Source organism: Ictalurus punctatus, chromosome 19 (genome assembly GCF_001660625.3).
Source record: "Ictalurus punctatus breed USDA103 chromosome 19, Coco_2.0, whole genome shotgun sequence".
Lineage (NCBI taxonomy): Eukaryota > Metazoa > Chordata > Actinopteri > Siluriformes > Ictaluridae > Ictalurus > Ictalurus punctatus.
In genome coordinates this window covers 20,573,986-20,600,143 of record NC_030434.2, presented here as the reverse complement: position 1 = coordinate 20,600,143, position 26,158 = coordinate 20,573,986, and the positions used below count along the sequence as shown (strand labels likewise).

Genomic DNA, 26,158 nt, shown 5'->3' with positions numbered 1-26,158 from the left:
AAAAGAGAAGAAAAGAAAATGAGAAAGAAGGCGTAGAAGGTGAAGAAGAGTAGAGAGTGAGGGACAGCAGGACACCTGCACTGGACATGAGATTAAAGCAGAGCTGCTGAAGCTTAAAACCTTAATTACAAGTATGATAAAAACCAAAGAATGCAGTGCTGTGCGTAAGTATTCACCCCCGCTACTGTGAAAATGAGTTCCGGGCTGAAACAATACAAAATGGGGGAAGTTTAAGGGGGTGAATACTTTTGCAAGGGCTGAATTAATCTTCAAAAAGAGGAAATGATGTAATAACACAGCACTCGACCTGTTAGCACTGCAATGATCTCCAGCGCCTGCCAGCTGCAGTCCAGCTGTGCAGCATGACACATCACTCACATGTTGGTGTAGCTGCGTGGTGCAATGGGCACACACCATACTGTATGTGTGGATATGTACACTGTGTGTGTGTGTGTGTGTGTGTGTGTGTATGTGTGTAAATGCAATCCAGTCTCACCTGAGACCCTCCAGCGATGGGAATGACGCAGGTCAGGAGATTCCCGATCACTGTTTCCAGCGGAACATTGACGTGCTCCACATGTACGGTGTAGATGAGTCCCAGACAGTTCTGTACAGAGGCAGTCACGGCTCAGCGCCACAATACAACGTTACAAAGCACTGTGTGTGCGCGCGTGCGTGCGTATGTGCGCGTTGGTGTGTGCGCGTGTGCATGTTGGTGTGAGTGTGTGCGTATGTGCGCGTGTGAATACAGGCGTGCGTATGTACCCGTTAGTGTGAGCGCTTGTATGCGTTAGTGTGCATATGTGCACGTTAGTGAATGTATGTGTGCGTATGTGCGTTAATGTGCGCGTATGTATGTGCGTAAATGTGCGCGTATATATGTGCACATGTGTCCGTTAGCGTGTGCGTGCATGTGCACATGTGTGCGTTAGTGTGTGCAGATGTGCACGTTAGTGTGAATGTGTGTGCGCGTATGCGTGCGTGTGAGTGTATGTGTGCGTATGAGTGTATGCATGCGTATGTGCGCATTAGAGTGTGTGTGTGTGCGCGCTCACCCTGAACACCTCGGTGTGGTCCAGGCGGGACACCACCACCAGGCTCTTGGGGGCGTAGAGCTGTGCTGTCTGGATGAGATCAGGGCTTTCATCCTCATCTGCCTCGCTGGGCTCTTCCTTCTGCAACTACACACACACACACACACACACACACACACACACACACACACAGACACACACAGACAGAGAAAACTATATGATATGAGCTGAATATTGAGGTCTGAAGGACTGACATTTTCCTATGACTGCTTCTTCCTCACACTCCCTCACACTCTCAGACTCTCAGTCTCTCACATTCTCACCGTCCCTCACAGTCTCTCTCTCACGCTCTCACAGTCTCTCTCTCACTCTCACCGTCACGTTCACACAGTCCCTCACACGTTCACTGTCTCTCACATTCTCACCGTCCCTCAGTCTCTCTCTCTCACACTCACACAGTCCCTCACACTGTCTCCCTCACTCTCACTGTCTCTCACTGTCTCCGTTTTTCTCTCATTCGCTCTCTGTATCCATCACAGTCTGTGTGTCTACGTCTCACTCTCTCAACGTCTATGTCTCACTCTCTCTACTGCTTATGCTGTGTCTTGCTCTTTCATTATCTGTCTCTCTCTCTCTCTCTCACTTCCTCACTGTCCCTCTCTCATTCTCTCTCTGAATCTTTCAGTCTCCTAGTCTCTCGGTGTCTGTCTCACTCTCTCTCTACCTCTTATGCTATTGCTCGCTCTCTCTCTCTCTCTCTCTCATTCTCTCTGTCTTGGTGTCTCTCTTTCTCTCCCCCTCTGACTTTCTCTCTGTCTATTCTCCCTGTCTCGCTCTCTGTGCCTCTCTATGTCTCTCGTTCAGTCTCTCTACCTCTTATGCTGTTCTCTGTCGCGCTCTTTCTCACCTGAGGGTTATCTACAGTCTCCCAGAAGGTGAAGCAGGCACAGTAATGGCGTTCTGAGTTGATGTCTGTGAGGACGGCCACGAAGAAAGAGGGAGGCTGTCGCTCGGGGACCAGCTGCCATCCGCTGGGCTGACAGAACTGGCACAGACATGGAGCAAAAACAGTGACAATACATTATCAGTGTTCGAACACACTGCACGGTGAAGCAGCGTCTCACATCGTGTGCTATACAGTACATACAATGTAGTCTCTATGTAGGTGGACAACGTCTCAGATCCAACACTAACCCTTCACGCTGACAGGGAACGACAAGTAACACCCCGGTACCTCTCGGTGTACCAGCGTTCTCATTCTGTGACGAATAAAACTGCAAATCCCTCTGACGGCTCCGCCCACTACTTTATTTTTCACTGGTGTTAGTACTCCATCCAAGTATTAATAGTGCACTACATTATACTAAAAGCACACTCCTCACACATAAATAAAAAGATCATTTGAGATTTAAAAAAAAAAAAATAAAGCATTGGTATTGCAGTCGAAGCTATGATACCATATGGAGATATGAACCCAATATCGCCATTGGTTATCATCAGGACTTTATTTTTGGTTTCGTGGGTATCATGTGTCAGTGCTTTTATATACCTCCAATATCACCCACTGTAACAGGATGTCGAAAGCTAGATTATCAGGAGCTCATCTATAACTTCAGACTTCAACTCTAGCCGATGAATTTGCACTGGCTGCTGTAGTCACAGTACTTGATATCGAAATATTTTTAAAAGATAACCGTCCACAGAGCATTTAGGGGGTTTACGAGGCTTATTTAAATTGTGAGAAAGAGCACAATCGCAGTAATTCTCAGTAGTCGGATGTGCGTGTGTGTTGAGTACTCACCAGCTCGATGCCCTGGGGGAAGGGGTTATCCTCCCAATCCTTCTCGGGGAATCGCTGGAGGATCCGACCTTGACCTTCACTTCCTCCTGCGCGCACACACACACACACACACACACACACACACACACACAGTCAGGCAGATGCTCAAAGTGTTTTATCTATAACGGTACTAAACACTGCTCCACAAATCTGCCCTGTCTACAGATACACACAGGGGGATGTGAAGTGATGACAACAGCAAGAATGGCGTCATTCTCACCGTCATGAGCTTTCCTTTAGTGAAAACATGACTTCACGCACGTGTTTGGAGGAAGACCGTGTTCCCTACAGCTCGCCCTAGCACACAGACGCCACCACACAGAGCGGATTTCAATTCCCTAATTTTAGTTCGCACTTACAACCTACACTGTTTACATGCAGAAATAGAAATATCTCTTATCCTGTGTTTTAATAACTGCAGGCAACCTCTGAACACTTCCAGGATCCTCTCAGTTTTAAGACTCTGCTGGATGTGTCCTCAGTTCTGGATTGCAGTCTTGTTGCAGGACACGCCCACTTTTCATAAAACAGACTCTCCCTACTCAGAATCTAAGGGGGCACAAACTTTTGCACCACGCTGTAGATCTCTCCTTATGCCTTGCTTTGATGTGCCTGTTACTGAGCACACTGCTGACTGAAAGGCCTGCGTTGTGTGTGGAGGAACAGTGAGCGTCAGTGTGTGTGTGTGTGTGTGTGTGTGTGTGTGTGTGTGTGTGTGTGTGTGTGTGTGTGTGTGTGTGTGTGTGTGTGTGCGCATTTACAGAGCTGAAGTTCTCTGCACCAGTCTAAAGGAGTTACAGTGAGTGAAGTGAGCTGAAGTAGGGCGTGGTGGACGCACGGGCCTCTCTCTTTCACCGACACCACACACACACACACACACACACACACACACACAGACAGACAGACAGGTGTTTAACACGGAGCAAACAATCCCCTAGTGAATAAAATCCTGACAGTATAAGAAGCTCAGAAACGCAGGTATGTTTTCTGTAAAACAGCGGTCACACAAACATGTGTAATGCCCCGCCTCCAGTCTGTGAAATCACCCTGATCATGTGGCAAGCGCTATTTACTCAAGCATGATTCAGACATGCTGAAAAGCATTCAGTCACACAAAGCAGGAAGATAAGCGCAATCCGTCTGTCACGGACACACACCGGTGGTTACTACACGTCCCCGGAGACGTCACACTCCGCAGTAAGGATATCTGCACGCTCTAATGGAAGTCTCTCACGACGCTGAATAGTTAACAGACTTGGTTTCCTTCTTCTACAACTAAAAAGAACGATGGTGCTTTCTGAGGCACCAGATAACCGAAAAGTCCGCTGCACTGAGATTACGCTTGATGAAGATGTCCATCACCTCTGTCTGCTTTCTTCGATTCACAGGGAATCTCTACCGAACAAATCAGACCTTTACATCATACAGCATTACTATAGCGTTTCTGTAACGGTGCAATCGCTGACCATTTTATTTTTATTTCTTACTAGTGCAAAGAACATGGAACAATCTGTAGAATAAGGGATGATAATAATGGTTAAAGTTATGGCCTCGGCACACAGCTGAGAAAACCCGTTTGGAAAACTGCTTTGTGGCTAGACTTTGTTTGCGTTTACGTGGGTCTCTTATTCGTCATTTATTTACAGAGGGTATGCATTGACGTCAATTTCCCGCCGGTACACGCCCCTTCGGCTGGACTGAGAGGCAATAACCTTTATATAGGGAAAGCTGTGAATTAGCTTAAATTAAAAGGCAGTTGGACTCGACAGCGACTCTTATAACTTGCCCAAGAACCCGTGGTCCATGGACGTCGGCATGTGGCCAGAAATCGGTTTCCCCCACATTTATATGTATCTGAAGCCTTCAAGGTGGGATTTGTTGGGGAAATTAAAGTCACAAGAACGGCAATAAACATTGTGGTTGTATGTCCAAATATTTTTAGTTTATTCTATAATTTTATCTGGTAAACTGTAAGCTAGCGAGTCCTAGTTTGTTTGTAGCGTACGCTGCTTCCACTTCCTGACGGTATATATTTGTGAAGGTAAAACAGTCAGAGAATGAATGATGAGTCTGCGTTATTCATCAGTGGAAATAGGTAGTATTTAAAAAGAAATATGGATTCCACAAATGCCAAAAGAGCTTACACTTACACCACGCGACTTAGTAAAATAGGACTGAAGGGTTTTTTGGCAAAAAAGATAAAAAGTTAGCTCCGAGTTCTTGTTGAATCTGCTAGCACAGTCGATCACACAACAGCTTTTTCCGCCATTTTAGATGTAGCTTTTTTATTTTTTTTATGTGTTCTCATGGAATTCACAACGCTGCCGCTCAGTGGGCGTGACCGCAGCGAATTCTGGCTACCGTGAGGTCACGTGCATACCCTCTATATACACACTATCCCAAAACCTCTTCACTCCACCCCCATCTTGGGCTAAAAACGGCAAGGTCCCAGCGCAGCCAGATAAATCACACTGTGCTTTGGAGAAGTAGAAAGAAAAAAAAACAACACCACCCATATACCAAATCAAGTAGGTACAATTTTTTTTTAAATGACAGCGATGGCACTTGTGAACATCCTCATAAATCCTAATCATCATCATAGTGTGCTGAATTGTGTGTGCTTAGTGTTGTAAGTCGTCTTTCAAGCAGCTGACTGGCCTATCTTTTAGCTAGCAATGCTAATAATGCTTAGATAATGCTAAGAGCTCAAAGAGCCTATTAGAAAGGGGAAAAAAGTACTTTTAAAATGCCTTTATGTCAATTTTATTTATATTTTATCAATCTATTTATTGTTTAAATCAAATATTTATATTTTATCTTGTTATTGTACAGTTGTTACAATGTGCATTGTGAAGAATTATTTACTTATTTAATAATTTGAGAATTGTATTATTATTATTATTATTATTATGATTATTATTATTTAAAAATGTCGACAGTACCACGTCTTTGAAGAAAATGAATTCCGCAGGCCAGGAATGTCAAGCTACTTTGAATAGATTCATTTAGCTGCTGCTCTGTGATTTACAACAAAATAATACAACCCAAGGCCAGGTATTAAATTTGCCTAAGCACATCCTATCATATTAAAGTTTCTTAAAACTGCATCCCCGTATCTTAAAATATGGAAGGTTTATTGTAATTATGACACTTAACACAGGAAAGTTGGTTTCAACTTCAAGATGAGCATTCAGAAAACCCTTTTTTGGCATACGTTTTAAGTACCTCACTGCCTTTAATTCTGTTTATTGGCTTTTAGCTTATTTGGCAAATTTCCAGCCATCCCGGCTTATATCCAAATGAATGGTATAATGTTTATTCTCACTGTCAGTAGCTGTTCCTACTTTAAGCTCCGCCTATAGAAGGTTCAATCTGAGTTTGTGGTCATGTTCTCACCCTTCCTTCAGACAAAGTTTCTCACTAATGTCTCCAGGCATGTAATCTCATTAGAGATCACTTCTGGCCATGCATAACTACTCGCCAAATAAACCTCACAATCAAGTGCTTATTCCTGCAACAACTCCTGTTTATACAGTTTCCCACACACAGCTTTGCTGCTGTGTCCAAAAGTAGTAGTATTAGCAGCAGCATTAATAACAGTAGTGGTAATAGCAGTATTAGCAGTAGCAGCAGCAGTAGTAGTATTAGCAACAGTATTAGTAGTAGCAGTAGTAGTATTAGCAGTATTAGTAGTATTAGCAGCAATAGTAATAGTATGAGCAGCAGCAGCAGCAGCAGTAGTATTAGTAGTAGTATTAGTATTAGCAGTAGTAGCAGCAGTAGTAGTATTAGTAGTAGTATTAGCAGCAGTAGTATTAGTATTAGCAGTAGTATTAGTAGTAGTAGTAGCAGTAGTAGTATTATTAGTAGCATTAGTAGTAGCAGTAGTATTAATAGTAGTGTTAGAAGTAGTAGCTGTAGTAGTAGCAGTAGTAGCTGTAGTAGTAGTATTAGTAGTAGTATTAGCAGTAGTATTAGCAGTAGTAGCAGTATTAGCAGTATTAGCAGTATTAGTAGTATTAGTAGTAGTATTAGCAGTAGTAGCAGTATTAGTAGTGGCAGTAGTATTGGTAGTATTAGCAGTAGTAGTATTAGCAGTAGTAGCAGTATTAGTAGTGGCAGTAGTATTAGCAGTATTAGTAGTAGTATTAGCATTAGTATTAGCAGTAGTAGCAGTATTAGTAGTGGCAGTAGTATTAGTAGTAGTAGCACTGTTATTTGTGTAAACAGTTTGTGGAAATTTAAAAAAATTACGCAAAAAAGGTCAAGTATATAAAAAACCTAGCCTTTTGTAGTCTGTGGTAAACTTGGGCACCTCTGCTTTTTCTTTAGACTCACATTCAGTAATCTTCCTACAAAACTTCCCATTTTGTTGTATTTTTGACACATTCAGCACCTTATGGTCTGATTCTCAGAAGAGGTGTAGCTGATCCAGAAACCTTATTAGAATCGAAAAAACACAGATCACTGTAATGTTTAATCTGTGACTACTGAACTTGGGAATTCCCTCGCTTTCGATGGCTGGATGTGTGGGAATAACGACCATATATCCACAAACCCAAGCCAAAAGTCACACCCTGTGAAGTAAGAAGAATATTCTATGGCTGTCGAAAAGAGAAAGTCACTCTGGAACATGGCCAAATGAAGAAAGAAAGGAGAAAAAGAAATATGCAACGACAGCTGTGATTCAGAGCAGATGCAGACCTCAGTGAGAATGATGGATGTGTGGTTAGGGGCTGGATTGCTCCAGAATCTGAGATGATTCATATGCATGGAGATAAACCTCAGTGTTTTATAATAACTGAGGAAATCTGCTAGAAGAAGGACCATCGCTGGCTTCGAGCCGGAGCTCGAAGCCAGGAAATTCCACGCTGTCCCAGCGCTGGGTCAATGACATGGATCCTGCTTGCTTCTGTGAACTTAGGAATCGGATTATACCCTCATCGAGTTATACAACCAATAATCATGTAGCAGTCATGGGAGAATACATAATATCACACAGATACAGGTCAACGTTCATCAAACACCAGAATGAGGACAATCAGGGACTTGGCGTGAACATGGCGTGATTGTTGGTGCAAGATGAGCTGGTTTGAGTTCAGAAACTTCTGACCTCATGCGATTTTCCCGTACCCTACTGGTGGTGTGAAAAACAAAAAAAACCATCCAATGAGCAGCTGTTCTGCAGGCAGAAATGCATTGTTAATGAGAGAGGACTGAGGAGAATGGTTCAAGCTGACATTAAGGCTAGTGTAACTCAAATAACCACTCTTTATAACCGTGATGAACAGAAGAACATCTCAACAGGCTCAGATGTTCCACTCATGTCAGCCAAGAACAGATGAAGGTGAACAGTGTACAGGTGAAGCGATCGCTAAGTATACGTAGGTGTTGATTTACAAAATATGGTCTCAGGTGAAGGTCACAGTTGAGGTTAGCTGAATACAAGCACCAGAGGTGAAGCTGGAGACTGGGTGCTGGACAGGATGTCTTCTCTCAGGCTGTTTCTTTTGCTTTGCTTGTCTTATTCTGAGAAATGATCCTCAATGTAGAGGAGTGAAACATTTCCTCATCAACCATCACCATCCATTCATCCATCTTCCTCTCATGTTCTTCTTCGTCTCTCCGATCCCAGAATCACTTCCCTGTTCCCAGAACTCTAGGACACAAGCTTTCATTTTCACTCAGCTCTTCGGCTCCCAAATATTGCTGCCGAGTTGGCAGGATGCCTGGGTACACTTAAGATTCCCGCTTAAGCACAAAGCATGCAAATGGCTCTCACAAACAAATGGAAATAACCTGCAGACTGAATCCCAGAACGCAGAGTTCACAGAGCTCAGGACAACTCTAAGGTTTTAAGCTCATTTTGGAAGATTGTAGAATTTTAATTATATCTCCATTGGACAGTAAGGCCAGGCAATTTTTTTCCTGGATTTTTTCCTTTAAACCCAGGTGACTTAAAAACTGTTACAAAGAGCTGACACTGAAGACTCCTCCCATAAATATTAAATAAACATCACCTTACAGAAAGCTACCACTAGTGATGTCATCGCACAAACGAGTCAGGCCTTTGAGAAGGTTGAGAGTCGACTCGCATATATTACCTTGTTTTTTTGTACGTGTTCGCGATACTGTTACACCGCAACTGCTTTATTCTTGTCAGAGTTGCTGTGATGTGTAATGTGGCTTTTGTTAAATAAATAAATAAATAAATACATAATACTTTAGTTTTCTTGTCCGTCCATGAGCGTACTCTGCTGTTCAACAAGACGGCAGTCAGCTTTTTAGGAGCTGAGAGAGTCAGCTCGTATTGACGAGTCAAATGATTCGACTCATTAAAATCACTAGCAGCTACTGTAGATCGATACATACAGCTTGTATATACCAGGCGCAGGACAAATGCATTGTAGAGAGCATTTGATTGGATGGAAAGTGGATGAAAGCTAGAATAATTCCTGGGAAATGAATGGGAATGACGAAGTGCGGCACCGAGAACTGGCACGATTACGTTTGAAACATAAAAATAAGTCTTAGGTTTGTCACATTTAAATTACAGCACAGTGAAATTCTTTTCTTCGCATATTCCAGCTCGGCAGGAAGTTGGGGTCAGAGCGCAGGGTTAGCCATAATACGGCGCCCCTGGAGCAGAGAGGATTAAGGGCCTCGAACCCCCGACCGTCTGATCAGTAACCCAGAGCATTAACTGTTCAGCCATCAGATGCTTTCACTCCTGTTATTCTGTTCACCCGAAATTCGAATCAGAACGAAATTGATAGTTTTGGTTCTTGGTTTCACAATGCACATAAATAAAGCATGCATAAAATTTTTTTTTTTTTTTTTTAAAAACAATGTCTAAGAGGCGTCAAGGGAGGATCTGCAAATTAATCATCAACTACAGGGTGTCCCAAAAGTCTCCATACACACGGAAAATGAACACACTGTAGCAAAAGGCCTTCCAATATTTTTCATACTAAGTTATATGTATTCTTTATTTTTATTAATTTTTTGTTTGTTTTAAAGTGCACCTATGATGGTTTTTCAAATATTACCTTTCATGTAGTGTGTTATAGAGCTGTTTGTGAATGTAAAAACTCTGCAAAGTTTCAAAAATCAAAGCGCACAACAAGCAGAGTTATTGACTCCCAAAAGAAGGAATCGATTCTGAACAGCTGAAACGAGTCGTTAGGTGATTCCAGACTTTACTTCCTGTACTAACCTACAAAGATCTGTAACAAAAAGCCCCGCTGCTGGTCTTCATCCGCTGCTCGCTGACAGCGGTAGAAAAATCACAACAGACTGGGACTTCTGACCAATCTGAGCAGAGTATGCTCTCTGAAAGGAGGAGTTTAGAATGAATCCTTTAGAACGAATCATTTAACGAGTCGTTTGTGACACGGGTGAGGGGGGGAATGCTGCCGTTTAAATTATGAGCACGTTAAAGTGTTTATTGGCCTCGGATGCATGTAAATCTATTGTAAAACAAAATTAGGCACATTTCAAAACCATAATAGGTGTGCTTTAAATGGTTATATTTTATTAAAAGCCTTTGACAAAATATTTGATATTCGTCCACGAATATCCACTGATGAGGGCACAACCGACGTGGTGCTGGCAAACAGTCCCCTTTGTATGGAACCTTTGGGGGCTTCCGGTAGTAAAATGAGTATCAGAGCAACCCCTTGCAACCGACTGGAATCTAAAAGGGTCATCTCCTATTAATGAGCTGAGTCAATTGATCCGACTCACTGAAAAGAGAATTCCCATCACTAACAGCTTTTATATAGTTACTTTCGCTTTTTGACTGCTGGTCCAAACCTGCAGAACACATGGTATTTCACAGAGATATGGCTCTGTTCTTTGGCTCAGTTTGTGCCTCATGGCTTATTTTAAAGGCATGTTTGATTCCGTTCCTGCAGTTGAGTCGAATCACTCAAGCGCATGGAGACCACCTCTCTCACGGGGCTTTCACACTGGCAGTTTAGTCTGAAACGCAGCACGGTTGGCATGAAAAACTGGTAATGTAAAAGCGGTTATGTGGAAGCGCACCGCGGTACCAAACCCGAAACTACATATAGGAGGTGGTCCGATTTCGGTTGCACTTGTTCAGGAAGTAAAGTAACCTGTGGATATTAGCTGACGACATCTTTAGTTTCCACAACACGTGTACCATGTCAGCGGAACGTTGTGGGACGCCGAAGAGGTCCACTGCTGGGCGTAATATCCGCTGTGCATAACAGCACCAAAATAATAATTAAGAAAAATTAAAAATATGCTGAGTCGTGTCGTGTTCTCCATGCGCCTGAGATTAGATAAAATGAACACGAACGCACCGAGGTTCGATAGAATTGAATCGGAGCTGAATGTGATCCTGCATTCTCACTTCCCGGAAGAACCGCACTAAACAGGAAATCACACCAAGGTCCGCTTCAAATGGACTAAACACTGTGCACATATGGATTATATAAGTACACAGATGTAGATAGTAAGTAACAGCCTCCAAACCTCTCAGCTAATCCATTACATCTCTTCCAATTAAACTAATAGCCACAACCTGGGGAAAATCTATACCTTGGACCAAACCTTTTATTTAGGAATCAATTATTTTTTAAAAAAAAAAGTTGATTTGCACAGTGAAACTCTGCAGAAGTTTTAAAGTTCCATAGCTGGATAAGGGATATGAAGACTGGCTTGAAGAGTAACGCTCAGCTCTGTTGAGTCATATGAGCGCTGAGGAACTTTCCCTACAGAGAGATCTGAGAGAGAAACACAGACCACACAACTCCTCTTACCGTACAGCAGCTGAAGTGAAACTGCGGGAAGGCGATTAGCGTATCAAAGTCATTATGGAGATGGAGGTCACAAGGTCCTTCTGCTGATATCAGCAATGAGGAACGCAAAACAATCAGAAAAGTTCCTCCGGTTTTAAAGCGGCCGCTAGAAGGTTAAAATCAGCCTGGCAGGTGTTCGAGATTGCAGCTTTCAGTTCTGTAATTTAGCCGGTTTTCCTCATTTGTGTTTTTGTTCCAAGCGCAGCACACTTCTGATGATCGACGTTAGTATCGGGAATCGCTCGCAGATCCCACTCATCACGAGGGCTATCGAATTGGACAATGTAAATGTCTGTCGGAAAACACGGTGTCTACAGCTTTAAGAACAACCCTGGAGTCTGATGTCAGAGCAGAGCAACAAAACTTCTGTCTCTGAAGCGTCTTAGCTACTGTTGGACACGTTTCCCAAACAGATAAGGCCGTGAGTATCTTCACTCGCAAAATAGGAATGGGGGTTTAATTCGAGAATATAAAACACCTGCTTCTGTTCAGCACAGGAGCACGTGAGCTTTATTTACAGCAGTGGCCACCATCACTCTTCCATGAGATCCACCTTCCTGCCGGTTTCATCTTCTCCAATCAAAACCTGTTGTAGGTGATCAAGAATCTCTTTTGGCAATGAGTAGATGGTCAGGTGGGTGGACAATTATGGTTGGAGCTAAAGTCTCCAGGAAGAGGGCTGGTGACCACCGGTGTCTTGCAAGCATTCATGACTCTTTCGGCTGCCCCCATTTCAGGGTCGTCACCGTGGATCACCCAACTGCATACGGATTCTGGCACGAGTTTTACGCCGGATACCCTTCCTGATGCAACTCTTCCCATTTTCCAGGCTTGGGATTGGCAGTGAGAGTGCTCTGGCTTGTGTAACCCTCCACTGGCTGGGGTCGGTTCCCTGACTGGGCCACAGCGCCACATGCTAGCCACTAGTTCACCAGGAAACCAGACTGTCCAGCCCCACCCCGATTCTTGCCTTGAGGCAGCATGACTGCAGCAATACCCTGCTCACAGATGTGGTTTAGTCTCTACTCCCCTCCAGAGCCACGAGCAATACTACCAATACGACAATCCGCAGCACAATAGGACGATGGTTTATTGTGCACGATTTCACAAGCCCAAAGGAGAATTATGGGTACAAGTCAACACCATCTCGAATACTAATCGATCCGAGTACCCACACCCACGTCATCTCAAATTAACCGGCACCATTTCGACTGTTGGACTGAAAGCAATGCTGCGTTCAACAAAAAAGGTTGCAAGTCATAATTTCAGACCTCCTACTACGAACGACCAAAGAAAAGACCACTCGAACGTGGAACTCCTGCTCAGGAGCTCTCGACTCTGACGTTACTCCGAGTTGAGCACTTGACTTCCCACGTCCAGGCTGAGTCAAACGCAGCATTAATTCCACGTGGAAATGAGGAATATATTTACGGAAATGTGACTATCACAAAATCCTATAATAGCGCAACGTTTCCGTATCTTTCAGCCGTAGTATAATACAAGCTACACATGAGTGTGAAGATGTAACTGTATTATGCCAATCAATTACACTAAACGTAGCTGAATGATCGGACTACGATGACTGAAACCCTGCACGTGAGCCAAAACCGTGTGTGATATAGTCGCTGGGTTTGTTCCTGTTCCAGCAGGGTTTTCCCCTCTCACCTCAAAGCCTGAGACAATAAAAGAAATGGGATTCATTCATTGTCACATGGCTTCACATTTAAAATCACATGAACACAGAGGTTGAGGAACTAGTAAGTCTAGTCAGGTGTGGTTTCAAACCGGAACTCATCTGATGCATTAATCAGCCCCTATTGCAGGAACCGTAATAACGAGACGTGGCATGTATCCTCGTCGGCCTCAGTCATACTCGCTTGAATTCGACTTCCTGGTGACCAGAGCTACGAGAAATCTCAATCTGTCGCTCAGGTCATGCAACACAACACTGAGCTGATAAGCAACACAGCACATACAGTATACAAGTCAGATCAAGCGTCTCATCCTAGAACAACGGCAAATATTTGCGTTTTTAAACCGTATGATGTTGGTAATAAGACCTAACACGATCTTCTAGTTAAATCACTGAACACAAACAATTCACTAATCACAACTGTAGTAGATTTGGACCGGCTTACTACTATGGGTGCTGGGTACATATTTCTTTTGGTACTCATCGACACTGGTACTTAATCAGAGATGCTTTATTTAGCTCCGTTTGTGTTTCCCTGGTTTAAACAGTAGCCGTGAAAAGTGCATACTTGCATGTTGATGTACTAGGAGACTTCTTTATAATGTCAGCGAGTTCATTTGAAATGAGACGCATTAGTTAGCTTGGGTCGAGTAGGGTCGCGGTGACGAAGAACACGTTTTGTTTCATGTCAGAAGAGTGTTTCTGCACAGCTCTGACACTGTTTTGTCTTCGTTTTCTTGGAATCTCTCGTTGTCAATGATGACAGAAACGATACCGTTTGACATCAAGAGGTCTTAATATGAAACGTGCAGCCAGAGATAATGACATAGCTGATATAGGAAATTAATCAACACCTGAACAATCACGACTTATATAGCGCTTTTATCCAAAGCGCTTTACACTGTGTCTCATTCACCCATTCACACACACACACCAATGGTAGCAGAGCTGCCATGCAAGACCATGCTTATTTGCCATGGGGAGCAACTTGGGGTTCAGTGTCTTGCCCAAGGACACTTTGGCATGTGGAGTCACGTGGGCCGGGAATCGAACCACCAACCCTACGATTAGTGGACAACCCACTCTACCACCTGATCCACAGCCACCCCAAATGGCTAAAATGGCTAAAATACAAGCAGCGTGGCACAGAGGCTTATACATATTTATGAGTATCTGGACACAGTGAGTGTGTTTCTGAAAGCGGCTTCTTTCTTTCTCTTTCTCTATCTCACACACACACACAGTGAAGGAATGAGACCACAATTGCGCTGCTGTAAAAGTAAGCAACAGGCCTACAGCGCTCACCCTGATTAAAAGCAGAGCAAACCCAGTTCTAAAAAAAAAAAAAAAAAAACCCAGCCCAGGCAGAGACCAAATCTCACTCTCAGACCAGAATCTCTTCAGCCCTCCCATCAGCCCCCACCCCATCAGCCTCCCTGCTGACCCCCACCCCCCTGCCCCACCAATTTTCCTCAGCTCTGCCCTTGGCCCACTATTGGTCTCCTCATTGCTCCCCATCAGCTCCCCATCATTCTCCCCATCAGCCTGCCCATCACCTCCCAATCCACCCCACATTACCCCATCAACCCCTCCATAGACCTCAACATAATCTATCAGCCCAGTATCACCCCCGCCCATCATTCTCCACATCAACCTCCTCAATTCCCCCTGCATGTCCCTAAACCCTCCCGTTGCCCACCCCAATCATTCACAATCAAGCCCCTCACCCCCCCCATCCATGAGTCTCCCAATCATTCTCCACATCAGCACCTCTATGGGGCTCTCCTTTGCACCCCATCAGCCCCCCAGACCTCTAAATCAATCTCCCCATCACCTCCCAATCCACTCCACATTACCCCATCAGCCCCTCCATAGCCCTCAACATTATCTATCGGCCCATTATCAGCCCCCCCCCCCCCCCCCCATCACTCTCTTCATCGCTCTTCCAGAGTCCCATGCTTAGCTCTTGAATCTGCTCCTTTGATCAACCCCATAACAGCCCCTCGCCTTTCCCTCATCGGTTTCCCCACTGTCCCCTCATAAGCGCCCCATCCACCCTCCCATCAGCCTCCTCAATGCCCTCTGCTTGGCCCTGGCTCTCTGGGTGGATGCACAGGGAGAGAAACTTCATCTGCCAAAGCAATCTCGCTGTTCTTTGGGATGACCGTGAGTGGCGTTTTCTTTGTGCAAAAAAGCTCCTCAACAAACTCGCATCCTTCCTGCACAATATGAACACACACACATCAGGCGACAAACATTTTAAAAGCTCTACCGAGAAAAGAAGCAGAGTTTCTTCATTAGTTTAAGAGAAAACAGAAGTCGAGGTTAGTGGAGCGTGAACATGCTTGAGACACACTGGTGAAGCGACTGCTCTGACTCAAGCGCTTCCCTGACACACTGCGCTTTATATATATATATATAAAAAAACTTGTGGTTTGATGTTTTTAACCCACACTCTGAGCTGATCACTTCAGCAAGACATTCGACGAGACAGCATGACGCAAAGAACCTGCCAAAGTGCAATTTCTTCTGTTCCAACACATCGTCATGAACATAAGCCAAAACTAAATAAACAAAAAATAACAGATAAATAACAACAGTACAATTAGCGGTTTTAATCCCAAAGACATTTTGACAAGATATACTGTTTAAACATTACAAGTTGCCTTAATGCAATTTTCCAACATAATGCGATTTTTTTCAGCATAAACAAAGTTTCAAAATTATTGGCACCCCAGGAGAAAATAACAGCCTGTTTTAATACAGCTTAATGTAATGGCTAGCAATGTTGAGCGTCTGAACATGCATTATCTCCCACAAGTATTTCTGCTTTATTTATAGCTGTATGTTGGTCTCATCAAACACATCCAGAGGCTCATGGCAAATTTTTTAAAACTGTTCCACGCTTATTTTTAAAAACCTCTTTATTTCCTTTGTATTTGTAACAGGTCATTTCTTCATATTCATTACTTGACTTGTAAAGATAAAGACTTGTACGTATAAACAGTTTAAATCTTCTCAGTTTAACTCGTGTTGATATCAAAGTTGTCTTAAGTCTTAATGTTTGTGTCTCAATAGCCGCGTTTCCACCGAAATTACCCGGAACAATCAGTCCCAGGAACTTTTCTTAAGGAACTATTTGGTTCCTCCAGACCTTCGTCGTCTGCGTTTCCATCGCGGTCTAAAGTACCATGACGATTAGGCAAATTAGTCCGGTGACATACGACTGCGCGTGACAAGCAGTATGCTACAGTCAAACTGATTACTGACACAAAGTAAGCTGATTTTAATGATGTAAAATATTTACTCGGCTCATTAAAACACGTAGCGGGCTCTGATTGGACCACAAACCTTTGAACAGCAATAAAAGGGTCGGTCGCAACCAAACCGATGGTGTAGTGGTTAGGATTTGGCGTGCTCACCTCTGCGGCCCGGGTTCGATTCCCGGTTAGGGGATGAATTATTTTTTATCTTTGGATAAAGGTTCGTGTTTTAAAAAACGGACGGTCTATTTTCTGAAATCTGATAACGACACAATAACAAGCATGGAGGAGATTCGAGCCGTGCTGCACTGCTTTGCTAAAGCGGTCGTTGAGAAAGTGCTGGAAAAGAGGCGAGCAGTAGTAGTAAAGCGAACTCAGAATGCTCGTAACGCTAGACTTAAAGTAAGCAAACGGATTTTGTCAGCTATTGCTGAGATTGACCCTGTGATGACTGAGATGAAGGCGTGTGTGGGCGAGCTTCTCTCTGCACTGTTTTCCTGTTTGAACATTGCCTAGCTCGCTTAACACACTTTATATTTTTAAGTATACTTTATCATTGCGGGTCGCCGTTTCCAGTTCCCGCTGTATTTCGACATAAATACTTAAGGCCTGAACTTCCTCGTCGGTCCGCTAGATGTGTTGTTTTTAAAAAAAATCTATTGTGTCGATTCAAATTGCAGTCACTGTACGCACCGCAACAGACTTTTAAAAATGGCAGTGGAAAAAAAAAAAATGCTGTGTGCACTCAACCAATCAGCATGTTCAGCACCCAAGTCCCACCCCCTGAAGGTCCTGAACTTTGAAAAAGTCCCACGAACTGAGTAGGGACTTTCTGATGGGGGAAATATTTTACCCGGAACTTAATTTAGACCCTGATCCCGAGTACCTCCAAATGTCCCTAGTTCCTGGGGAAAGTTCCTGCGGTGAAAACACAGCTAATGTATGGGACCTATTCCTTAGCGGGGTGTCAATACTTTTGCCACTTATTGTCTTATTAACTAAAAAGTGAAAGTGTGTGTGTGTATTTATAACAGTGCGTATTTATACACACACACTTTCACTTTTTAGTTAATAAGACAATAAGTGGCAAAAGTATTGACACCCTGCTAAGGAATATGTCCCATACATACACCTCATTTTATAATGAACTGGATTGAACTGAAAATTTGAATCATTGTACATATAATGCTTATTTTCTTGAAGGGGGCCATTACTTTTGGAACTGACTGTAGATTTGAATTACAGAAACACACTAGAGGTGACCTTCACTATCTTATCATAATGTCTCACTGCTGCTTTACACAACATGGTATGCGGTCTTGCACACTTTTTATGTCTCGCCAGTTCCACTTCCAGCCAACACAAGCATGATCCGACTGCTCCGCCTCACACGCCATAGAAATGCACACGGGGTCAAAGGGCACATCAGGCTACGCTCAGAAAACGAAAATCAACGGTAATCTTCAAACATTTTGGATTATCTACTGAGGAGTGTCTGTGCAATATACTCTGCATTTGAGACAGAGCCATGAGCTTGAGCGCTGTGGTGAGCTGCAGGAAATGGAAAAACAATAGAAAAGCAATAAACACCCAATCTTTCCCTTGACTGGAGTTTAAAAAAAGGCCAAAAGATTCCTTAACTATCGAAGGGAAGGTGTGAGAGAGTTATTTTCTCACACTTTCCCCACAGGAGAGGCTTCAATTACACAGAGCCAGAAAACTAGTCAGCACTTAATAATCATGGTAACAGCTCGTCTCACAAGGCTTCAGGCGTTTCACTCATCAGTAGCGTGTTACTGAATGATCCCTGATTGCGGTCGCTTTTCTACTCGGCACTTCTTTCTTAAAACGCGCACAGTGGATGAGTCACCAAGACAGGAAGGGATATAAAATTCTGCACCATCAACTTTTGGGAGATTGGGTAGGTGACCTGTGATGCACGTTCTCAGAATCAGTCCTAATAATTTAAAAAAAATAAATAAAAAATAAAAAAAATTAAAAAAAGAAGACAAACCAACAGATACATCTAATACTCCAATCCTAAATAAATGGACATTGAAAAGGAAAGAAAGAAAAAAACCAAACAACACTATACCGCACTAAATGCCAAACTCACATTCATGGACAGACATGATGGTTTAGAGAGGATGCTATGCTATTACTGATGACTATTTTACTAATCGATGTTAAGCGCAAAGTTAACAAGCGATCAATTCATGCTAGGGCTGCGCAATTAATCGAATATCGATCGCGATTACGATTTCGACCGCCCACGATTACATGAACATGAAAGTTCGTCCTCCGCTCATAGTAAACTCCGCTGCAGATCAAAGCAAGCGCTTCCTAAACTTACAGCCAGTCACCATAGAGCGGCGCAGGGATGACGTCATTTTGTAACGCTAAAATCCCCAATTCCCAAAAAAATAAACGTGGATGAAGATTCATCCACAGAGTAAGTCCGTGTTATGGATAATCAAGTTTGGGAAAGTTGTGGGAAGCTTGGTGACGGTGACGTTGAAGTCGAGCGACCGTGGTGTAGTTCGTTTATAGCGTACGGTTAGCTGTTTATTTCTGGAGATTGCGTTTATTCTTCAAACTTCATAAAAGTTGTGTTCATTTGTGAAAATGATCTTGATGGACAAAATGTGTTAGCGTTGTAAACTTTTACTGATCACAGAGATTATTTTTTGCGATAATCCAAAAGCCTATGAGAAAATCCTACTGGGTTTTTGTCGAGGGAACCGGTGTGATGATGGCTTCCGGGTTCCGGGACACAATGACGTCGTCCCTGCGTCACCGCTCTATTGGGTGATTTGTCTGCGTCTCTCCTCGTGTAAACACCGTCATTGCCTTTTCTGCATTTCATTTCATTTGATTGCATATTGTTATATTGAATTGCTTATTTTCATTTGGCTCGATGGCATTTTTATTTTGACTTATCCTATATTTCGGGTACGATTTTATTTATATTTTGCATTTAGGAGATGATGCACTTTAAGGATCAGTCTAATTTGATGCAAAGATTTGTACATTATCAGGAATGCAGCACAAAATGGAGGTGAAAGCAGCGGTCTGTTTATTTAAACGTGAAAGTGCAATAAAAATATATGTTGTCCCTAAAGTCGATGAATAATCGTGATAAATAATCGTGATCTCAATATTGATCGAAATAATAAGGATTATCATTTTGGCCATAATCGTGCAGCCCTACTTCATGCCAGATTGCATAACTATATTAGCACTTCAGCGCTAAACAGTATTACACGGCAGTGTCAGACAGTCAGCGAGTCAGTCAGTAATTCAGCCAGGCAGTCAGTCACTCAGTCACTTACCCAAGTAGGCAATCAGCCGTTTATTCAGACAGACATTCTTTCATTCATTAAGTCAGACAGTCAGTCAGTTGCTGAGTCACTTACTCAGGCAGACAATCAGACAGTCAGGCACTCAGTCAGTCAGTCAGTCAGTCAGTCAGCCAGCCAGCCAGCCAGTCAGCCAGTCTATCAGATGGTCAGTCAGTTGTTCAGTCATTTACTCAATCAGTCAGTTAGTCGTTCTATCAGATAATCAGACAACCAGTCAATCAGCCAATTGTTCAGTCACTAATTCAGTCAGTCAGTCAATCAGAACATCAGACCACCAGTCAGTCAAATGTACAATCAGACAGTCAGTCAGTTGATAAGTCACTTAATCAATCAGACAGTCGGTGAGTCAATCACTTACTCAAGTACACAATCACCCAATAAGACCATCAGACAATAAGTCGGTCAATCAGACACTCAGTCAGTCAGCTAATCAGACAGTCAGCTAATCAGACAGTCAGTCAGACAATCAAATAATCAGTCAGTCACAGACTCACAACTGAGACAATATTACACTATATAAACCCAGCTGAATGAAAGACGATTACCTGCCTCAATCTCACTATGCGTCAATCTCTGCCACAGAACATTTACCTAAACAAGAGGAAGATTCTCCGTAACTACCACTCACGTAACTTTTTTTTTCACGTAACAAACAAACAAACCTGCAGGATTTGATTCACGTTGTAAATCTGCAACGTTTACATTCCACCGTCCCGGCATCACCTGTTCAAAACTGAGACTATCCAATCAGTACATCTTCACAGCCTCACTAGTCCTCACTCAGCTCGGACTAAAGATCTGACCCAGAACATTTATAAACGTCGGACCACAAAATATGATTCCGCTGTGCTCCTGTCCATCTCAGATGAGACCAAGCCCAGAGAAGTCAGCGGCGCTTCTGGACAGCATTGGCTTCTGCTTTGTAAAACCTTAACTTGCTTCTGTGGATGCAGCGGCGAATGGTGTTTATCGACAAAGGTATACCAAAGTATTCCCGAGCCCATGTCAGGATATCCATTACAGACTCATGACGGTTTTTAATACAGTGACGTCTGAGGGATCGGGGATCACATGCATTCAGGAGTGGTTTTCAGCCTCGCCCTTAACGCACCGAGATTTGACCGGATTCCTTGAATCTTTTAATTATATTGTGCACTGTAGAAGGTGAAATGACCAAAATCCTATCGATTTATCTTTGGGGAACATTGTTCTCAAAGTGTTGGATTTTTCGCTGACCAAGCCTCATAAAGTGGTTCATGGGTGAGAACTGGACTGCCTCAGTGTGTCCCCCAAGGGCCCTGGGGGAAGGGAAAGGAAGGGAATGGAAAGCACATAGTCTACATTCCAGTGAAGACCATGAAAGCGTTGTGGCCATGAACGATTCACTCCATCTGCCGTACTCTGATCCCATCAGTGGAACTGCAACTGACCAGCGAACCTGCAAATGACCCTAAAATGAGGTGCTTAAACGGATCTGGGTCTGGGTGAGCCTTCAAATAAGCTTCATGCATCCCATCACTAGACATTGTGAGAGTGTGTGTATAGAGAGAGCACCGTCCGTTCTCAGAACAAGGCCATCGTCCAGTGCCCTGTACTCCCGCATGAATAAGGGGCATTCATCTAACAGACGGCTGGCAGATGCGAAAAGCCTCGTCCATCCGCTGCGGGCCAGAGCGGGTGCCGTTACAGAGACTCGAGTACCATGGCAACGCAGCACAGACCCCATAATCATGCCACACAGCTCACTCGTCCATTCACTCGCTGCTGAAAGAAAGTCTGAAGAAGTGTGGACTGCGAAATGTATTGAAGTTTGGACACACAACCAAGTAGTCAAGAACATTGTGAATTATTATTCCAGTCTCGAAAAAGTAGCTTAAAAATGCCCAGCGCAGGTCTGTATGAGATACAAACTCTGCATTCGTTCATGGAAGAAGCAGCAGGAGTGGCCTGGGAAAGAATAAAAGCTCCGGACGACTATTGTCCTTATCATTATTCAGGCCTCGACTGTTCAGAGCCTTTATGAAGGAAGAGAAGAGGAGGAGGAGGAGAAGAGGGTCAGGGTGGGGCAAGAGCACAACAAAACCCCAAAAGGCTTTTCACGCTCACTTCCAAGCTCGGCTCACGGCGGGTTTTTTTTTTTTTGGGTCCCCACCCGAAGCCGCTCGCTCATTACACGGACAATGCCGAAGCTCGCTTCATTTTCCCTTCCCCAGAGCCCACGCAGTCACTTCCTGTTTGCGAGCCCCTCGCTCAGAGGATCCTATTCTGCACTTTAGGATGTCGGTCCAAACAATGTTGCAGTTCCACATCTTTTACACACTCCACCCTGACTACACTTTCATGCCATATAGGCTGTAGGCTAACTGTTAGAGTTCTTGAAACCTGACACATTTTATCGATAGCACTCTGGCCATCAGCTGAGGTGCTCATAAAGACCGTTTACTCATCGCGGCATAGACGTGGACACATTCTAGTGTTGGACATGGCGTAATTACTAACACATAGCGATTCTTCTGACGGACAAGCCAAGCACATGGTTCCTCTCAGGAAAAACAACCGCGTCTGTCATCACCTCCATGCGTGACACACTGCTCTGACGCCACACGTACCAGAAAACAGACGACGCAACGGTTATGCAACAGATGAAGAAACAGATAACGATGATGTTTAAAGACGCAACGATGCGAGCCGGGCAATGTGACAATATAATATCCATATCGTGACCAATTAAACTGCAATACTCATTTCGGTTGTTGCGACACATTTTTCTAACTTTTTTTTGTTTGTGTAAGATATAAAACGAGCAAAAATTTTATACAGATGTTTTTCCTGGTAGTTTGTCAGCAAACCTGAAGATCATGACACACTCTGTATTATGGAAATGTCTTCAAGAATCTTAATATGATAAACACTCCTGGTGAATTCTCTAATCTGATTGGTCAGACATTGTTGAGGGTTTTTTTTACAAGGACTTGTCTGGGGGACTGTCACATAAACTAATGCCAAATGCCAAATTAAAAGCGTGTTGTTATTCAACACAAATGTTTACTTAATGTTTATGGAAGGAGTCTCCAGTGTCAGAGCTTTGTAAGAGTCAGGAAGTTTTCTGCCACAAAAAAATTACTCAGGACGTTATACCTTTGTTTGAAAAACTATATACATTATTCACTTCAAGAGAAAGGGAAAGAAATGCTGATGAGGCAACGGCTGTTCCACAACGTGAAATAGGTTTCAAAAGTGGATCATGACGTGACATTATCAACTTTTTTTTTTTTTTTAATAAATGTCCTCGTTAGCATTGGCACCCTGTCCAGGGTGTACCCCGCCTTGTGCTCCATGCTAACTGGGATAGGCTCCAGGTCTCCCCGCGACCCTGAGAGGATAAGCGGTATAGAAGATGGATGGATGGATGTCCTCATTAGCGAACTGCTATGATGTAAGAAGGATAAAACACTTCAGGATGTGCTGTAATTGGAAAATAATCAGCTTCAGAGTGATAACTGTAACTCTGATTGGTGTAACGAGTCGTGTCATCGATTACTTTCCTATATTATATATATATATATATATTTTTTTTCATTTGTTGCATATCGCTAGTACTAATTTCATACAGACCTAAAACATCAGATCAGTGTTGGAGCAGATTTGACATATCTGATTTACACGACAAATTGGCTTAAAGTGCGCTGAAAAAAGCTTGAAAAGACATCGTTATGAATCAGTATCATGTGACGGATGATACGTGGAGCATCTCCGAGTTACAGGAGCGAAAAATGTCACAGCACCATCACATCATTCACACACACACACACACACTCTTACTTTAAAGGCTGTTGATCACTGAATGAATGTTACTTTCTCTCCAACAGAAAAATCAGTACAAAGTTCTAGTCTACCTCTGGATGGAGCTCTCATCAACTGGAGGCCACAGCCTGGAGATTGCTGAGGATAGTACCACTTAAAGTACCATGGAAATGGTTTTGGACCTCAATACCACATGAACAGTTTCGCTGTGGTTGCTGGGACTACGGTTGCTGCGATGGATTTAGGACTGCAATTACCACAGACAATTTTGCACTCAGGTCTCCTTTAGTGAACAGTGATAAACTTTCTTTTACTTTCACACTATCCGTTGTTACCCAGATGAGGACGGCTTCCCTTCTGAGTCCGGTTCCTCTCAAGGTTTCTTCCTCCTATCATCTTAGGGAGTGTTTCCCTCACCACCGTCGCCATTGGCTCGGTCAATAGGGATAAATTCACACACTTAAAATCTCTATCCTGTGTTTATATGTTTCTGTAAAGCTGCTTTGAGCATTGTTAAAAGCTCTACACAAATAAAACTGTATTGATGCACAGCCCTTATGGTTTTACCAACATTTATCACGCAGGACGACTCCTAACAGTACGTAATATACCTCCATGTACTGCGGAGGTCCTGATTTCCCCAGCACCGCACTGACTATTCAGGGAATGTCCCCTGAGTGAACTAGAAGTGAAATCGGGACTGTTTTCTTTCGTGACACCTTTGGCTGAAAAAGTACGCCTCCAAACTTCTGCTGTGCAGACAGCATGATGTGGTCGGCGTGGAAACAAGGCTGTCGACTAGAAACAGGAAGGCAAGGCTGTGTAACATCCTGCCGCATGCTTAAACCATACACTTTCATACAGGAGAGTTAAGAGAAACTACAAAACGCTACGTTATTTCTGTCGCGGCTTCTGGGTCGCTCTAAAGCTTCATAAATAATATACAGACACACACCTGGACATAAATAAAGCTAGAGGAAGTCATGGAAAGAAGTGGTTTCCATTTACATCTCTGGATGAAGGGGTTGTGAATAATTTATCGTTTAATAGAGCGGTTGTATAGACTGAATCTAGGCCACATGGTCCAAATTATCCTCTGAACAATAATAACAGCATGGCGATGCTTTCAGAAAGAGGGGGACTGAATAGGTTGGGTTTTGGACCATCTTTTATCTGATCTAATTAACCACATGCATGGAGGGGAAAACAGTCTAAGTGGTTAAATCATTATTGATGATCTCAGAGCTGTGATGTCGACTTGACAGCGTTCAAATTAGTCGAATAAATCAGTATCGTGTGTGTGTTCTGGGTGAAAACTCAAAAGAAAGCATGCATATCATTTAACCCGGGTTATTTACTTTGCATATTTGCACAATAGCAGGATTGATAAACCAGGGTTAGAGAAGTCACAGCACATTTCCGCCGTCTCAAATCTTTCCTCGGTCATGTCAACCCCCCCCCCAGAGGCCTTAAATATCCGCGGTCCAGAGTTAAACCAGACGCCCGAGAATGAATCAGCTGGTGCGGGACGCCGCTCTGTCCCGGGCCGCTCTGTCCGTCCCCACCTCCCGCTCCTTAGTGTCCCCCTAGCCGTTACTGTTTGCTAACCAAATCCTAAATCCCTCCCTACATCAAACGGAGTGCACTAAATAGAGCGCTATAATATATATATGACATTAACACACACGCCCTATTACAGTGCGCTTGTGCAGGGAGTATGGGGAGATTTGGCATTCAGCCATATCTACATAGTTAGCATAGCAACGTAACAGCATAGCTTATCGAGGAAAGGAAAAACTGTGTGTGTGTGTGTGTGTGTGTGTGTGTGTGTGTGTGTGTGTGTGTGTGTCCCTCTCTCACTCAATCACTCACCCCTCTTATCGAGATCGTAGCCGACCACGACGAAATAATCCGCAAGCCTGGTCATCCTCGGTTCCACGGCTACAGGCCTTTGTTGTTGTCCACTTTCCGTGCGCGGTGTATATTCCTTTCACATTCTGAAAGCAGCCTGAACAGCGGACTGGGCGACAGCATCATCCTTCCAGCAGCAGCTCGCCGCCATACTGTAGCCGAGCCGTGCCCTGACAGCGACGTGCGCATGCGCAGTAAGACTCTCACAGGAAGCGTGACAGGAGCGAACGACCAGTCTTTATTCAGATTCATATTTCAGTCCAGTGATTGTACTGTTTTCACACATTCCTTGTAGATATAGAAATGCTGTAGAGAAAAGATGTCTTCAAAAATAATGCAATTCATTGTTTCTACATTTAAGTAAAATAAAATAAAAAATACTGTAAAGAGCAGTAAAGGGTAATAAATGAAAGAAAGTAATTT

The 26,158-nt window shown here is 43.4% G+C and overlaps 1 protein-coding gene across 7 annotated transcripts in view; it reads right to left on the bottom strand.

Annotated features, from left to right (window-relative positions):
• sbf1 (SET binding factor 1) overlaps positions 1-25,911 on the bottom strand; it is a 68,523-nt gene extending 42,612 nt beyond the window's left edge. For all 7 annotated transcript variants that reach the window (XM_017494025.3, XM_017494029.3, XM_017494026.3 and 4 more), the window contains exons 1-5: positions 25,697-25,911; positions 2,836-2,921; positions 1,942-2,079; positions 1,056-1,181; positions 497-607 (exon numbers count right to left, since the gene is read on the bottom strand). In XM_017494025.3, coding sequence (XP_017349514.1) covers positions 497-607; positions 1,056-1,181; positions 1,942-2,079; positions 2,836-2,921; positions 25,697-25,751 — 516 coding nt within the window. In that variant the 5' untranslated portion in view covers positions 25,752-25,911. The remainder of the gene's footprint in view (positions 1-496; positions 608-1,055; positions 1,182-1,941; positions 2,080-2,835; positions 2,922-25,696) is intronic.
• Between the last annotated feature and the right edge of the window lie 247 nt (positions 25,912-26,158).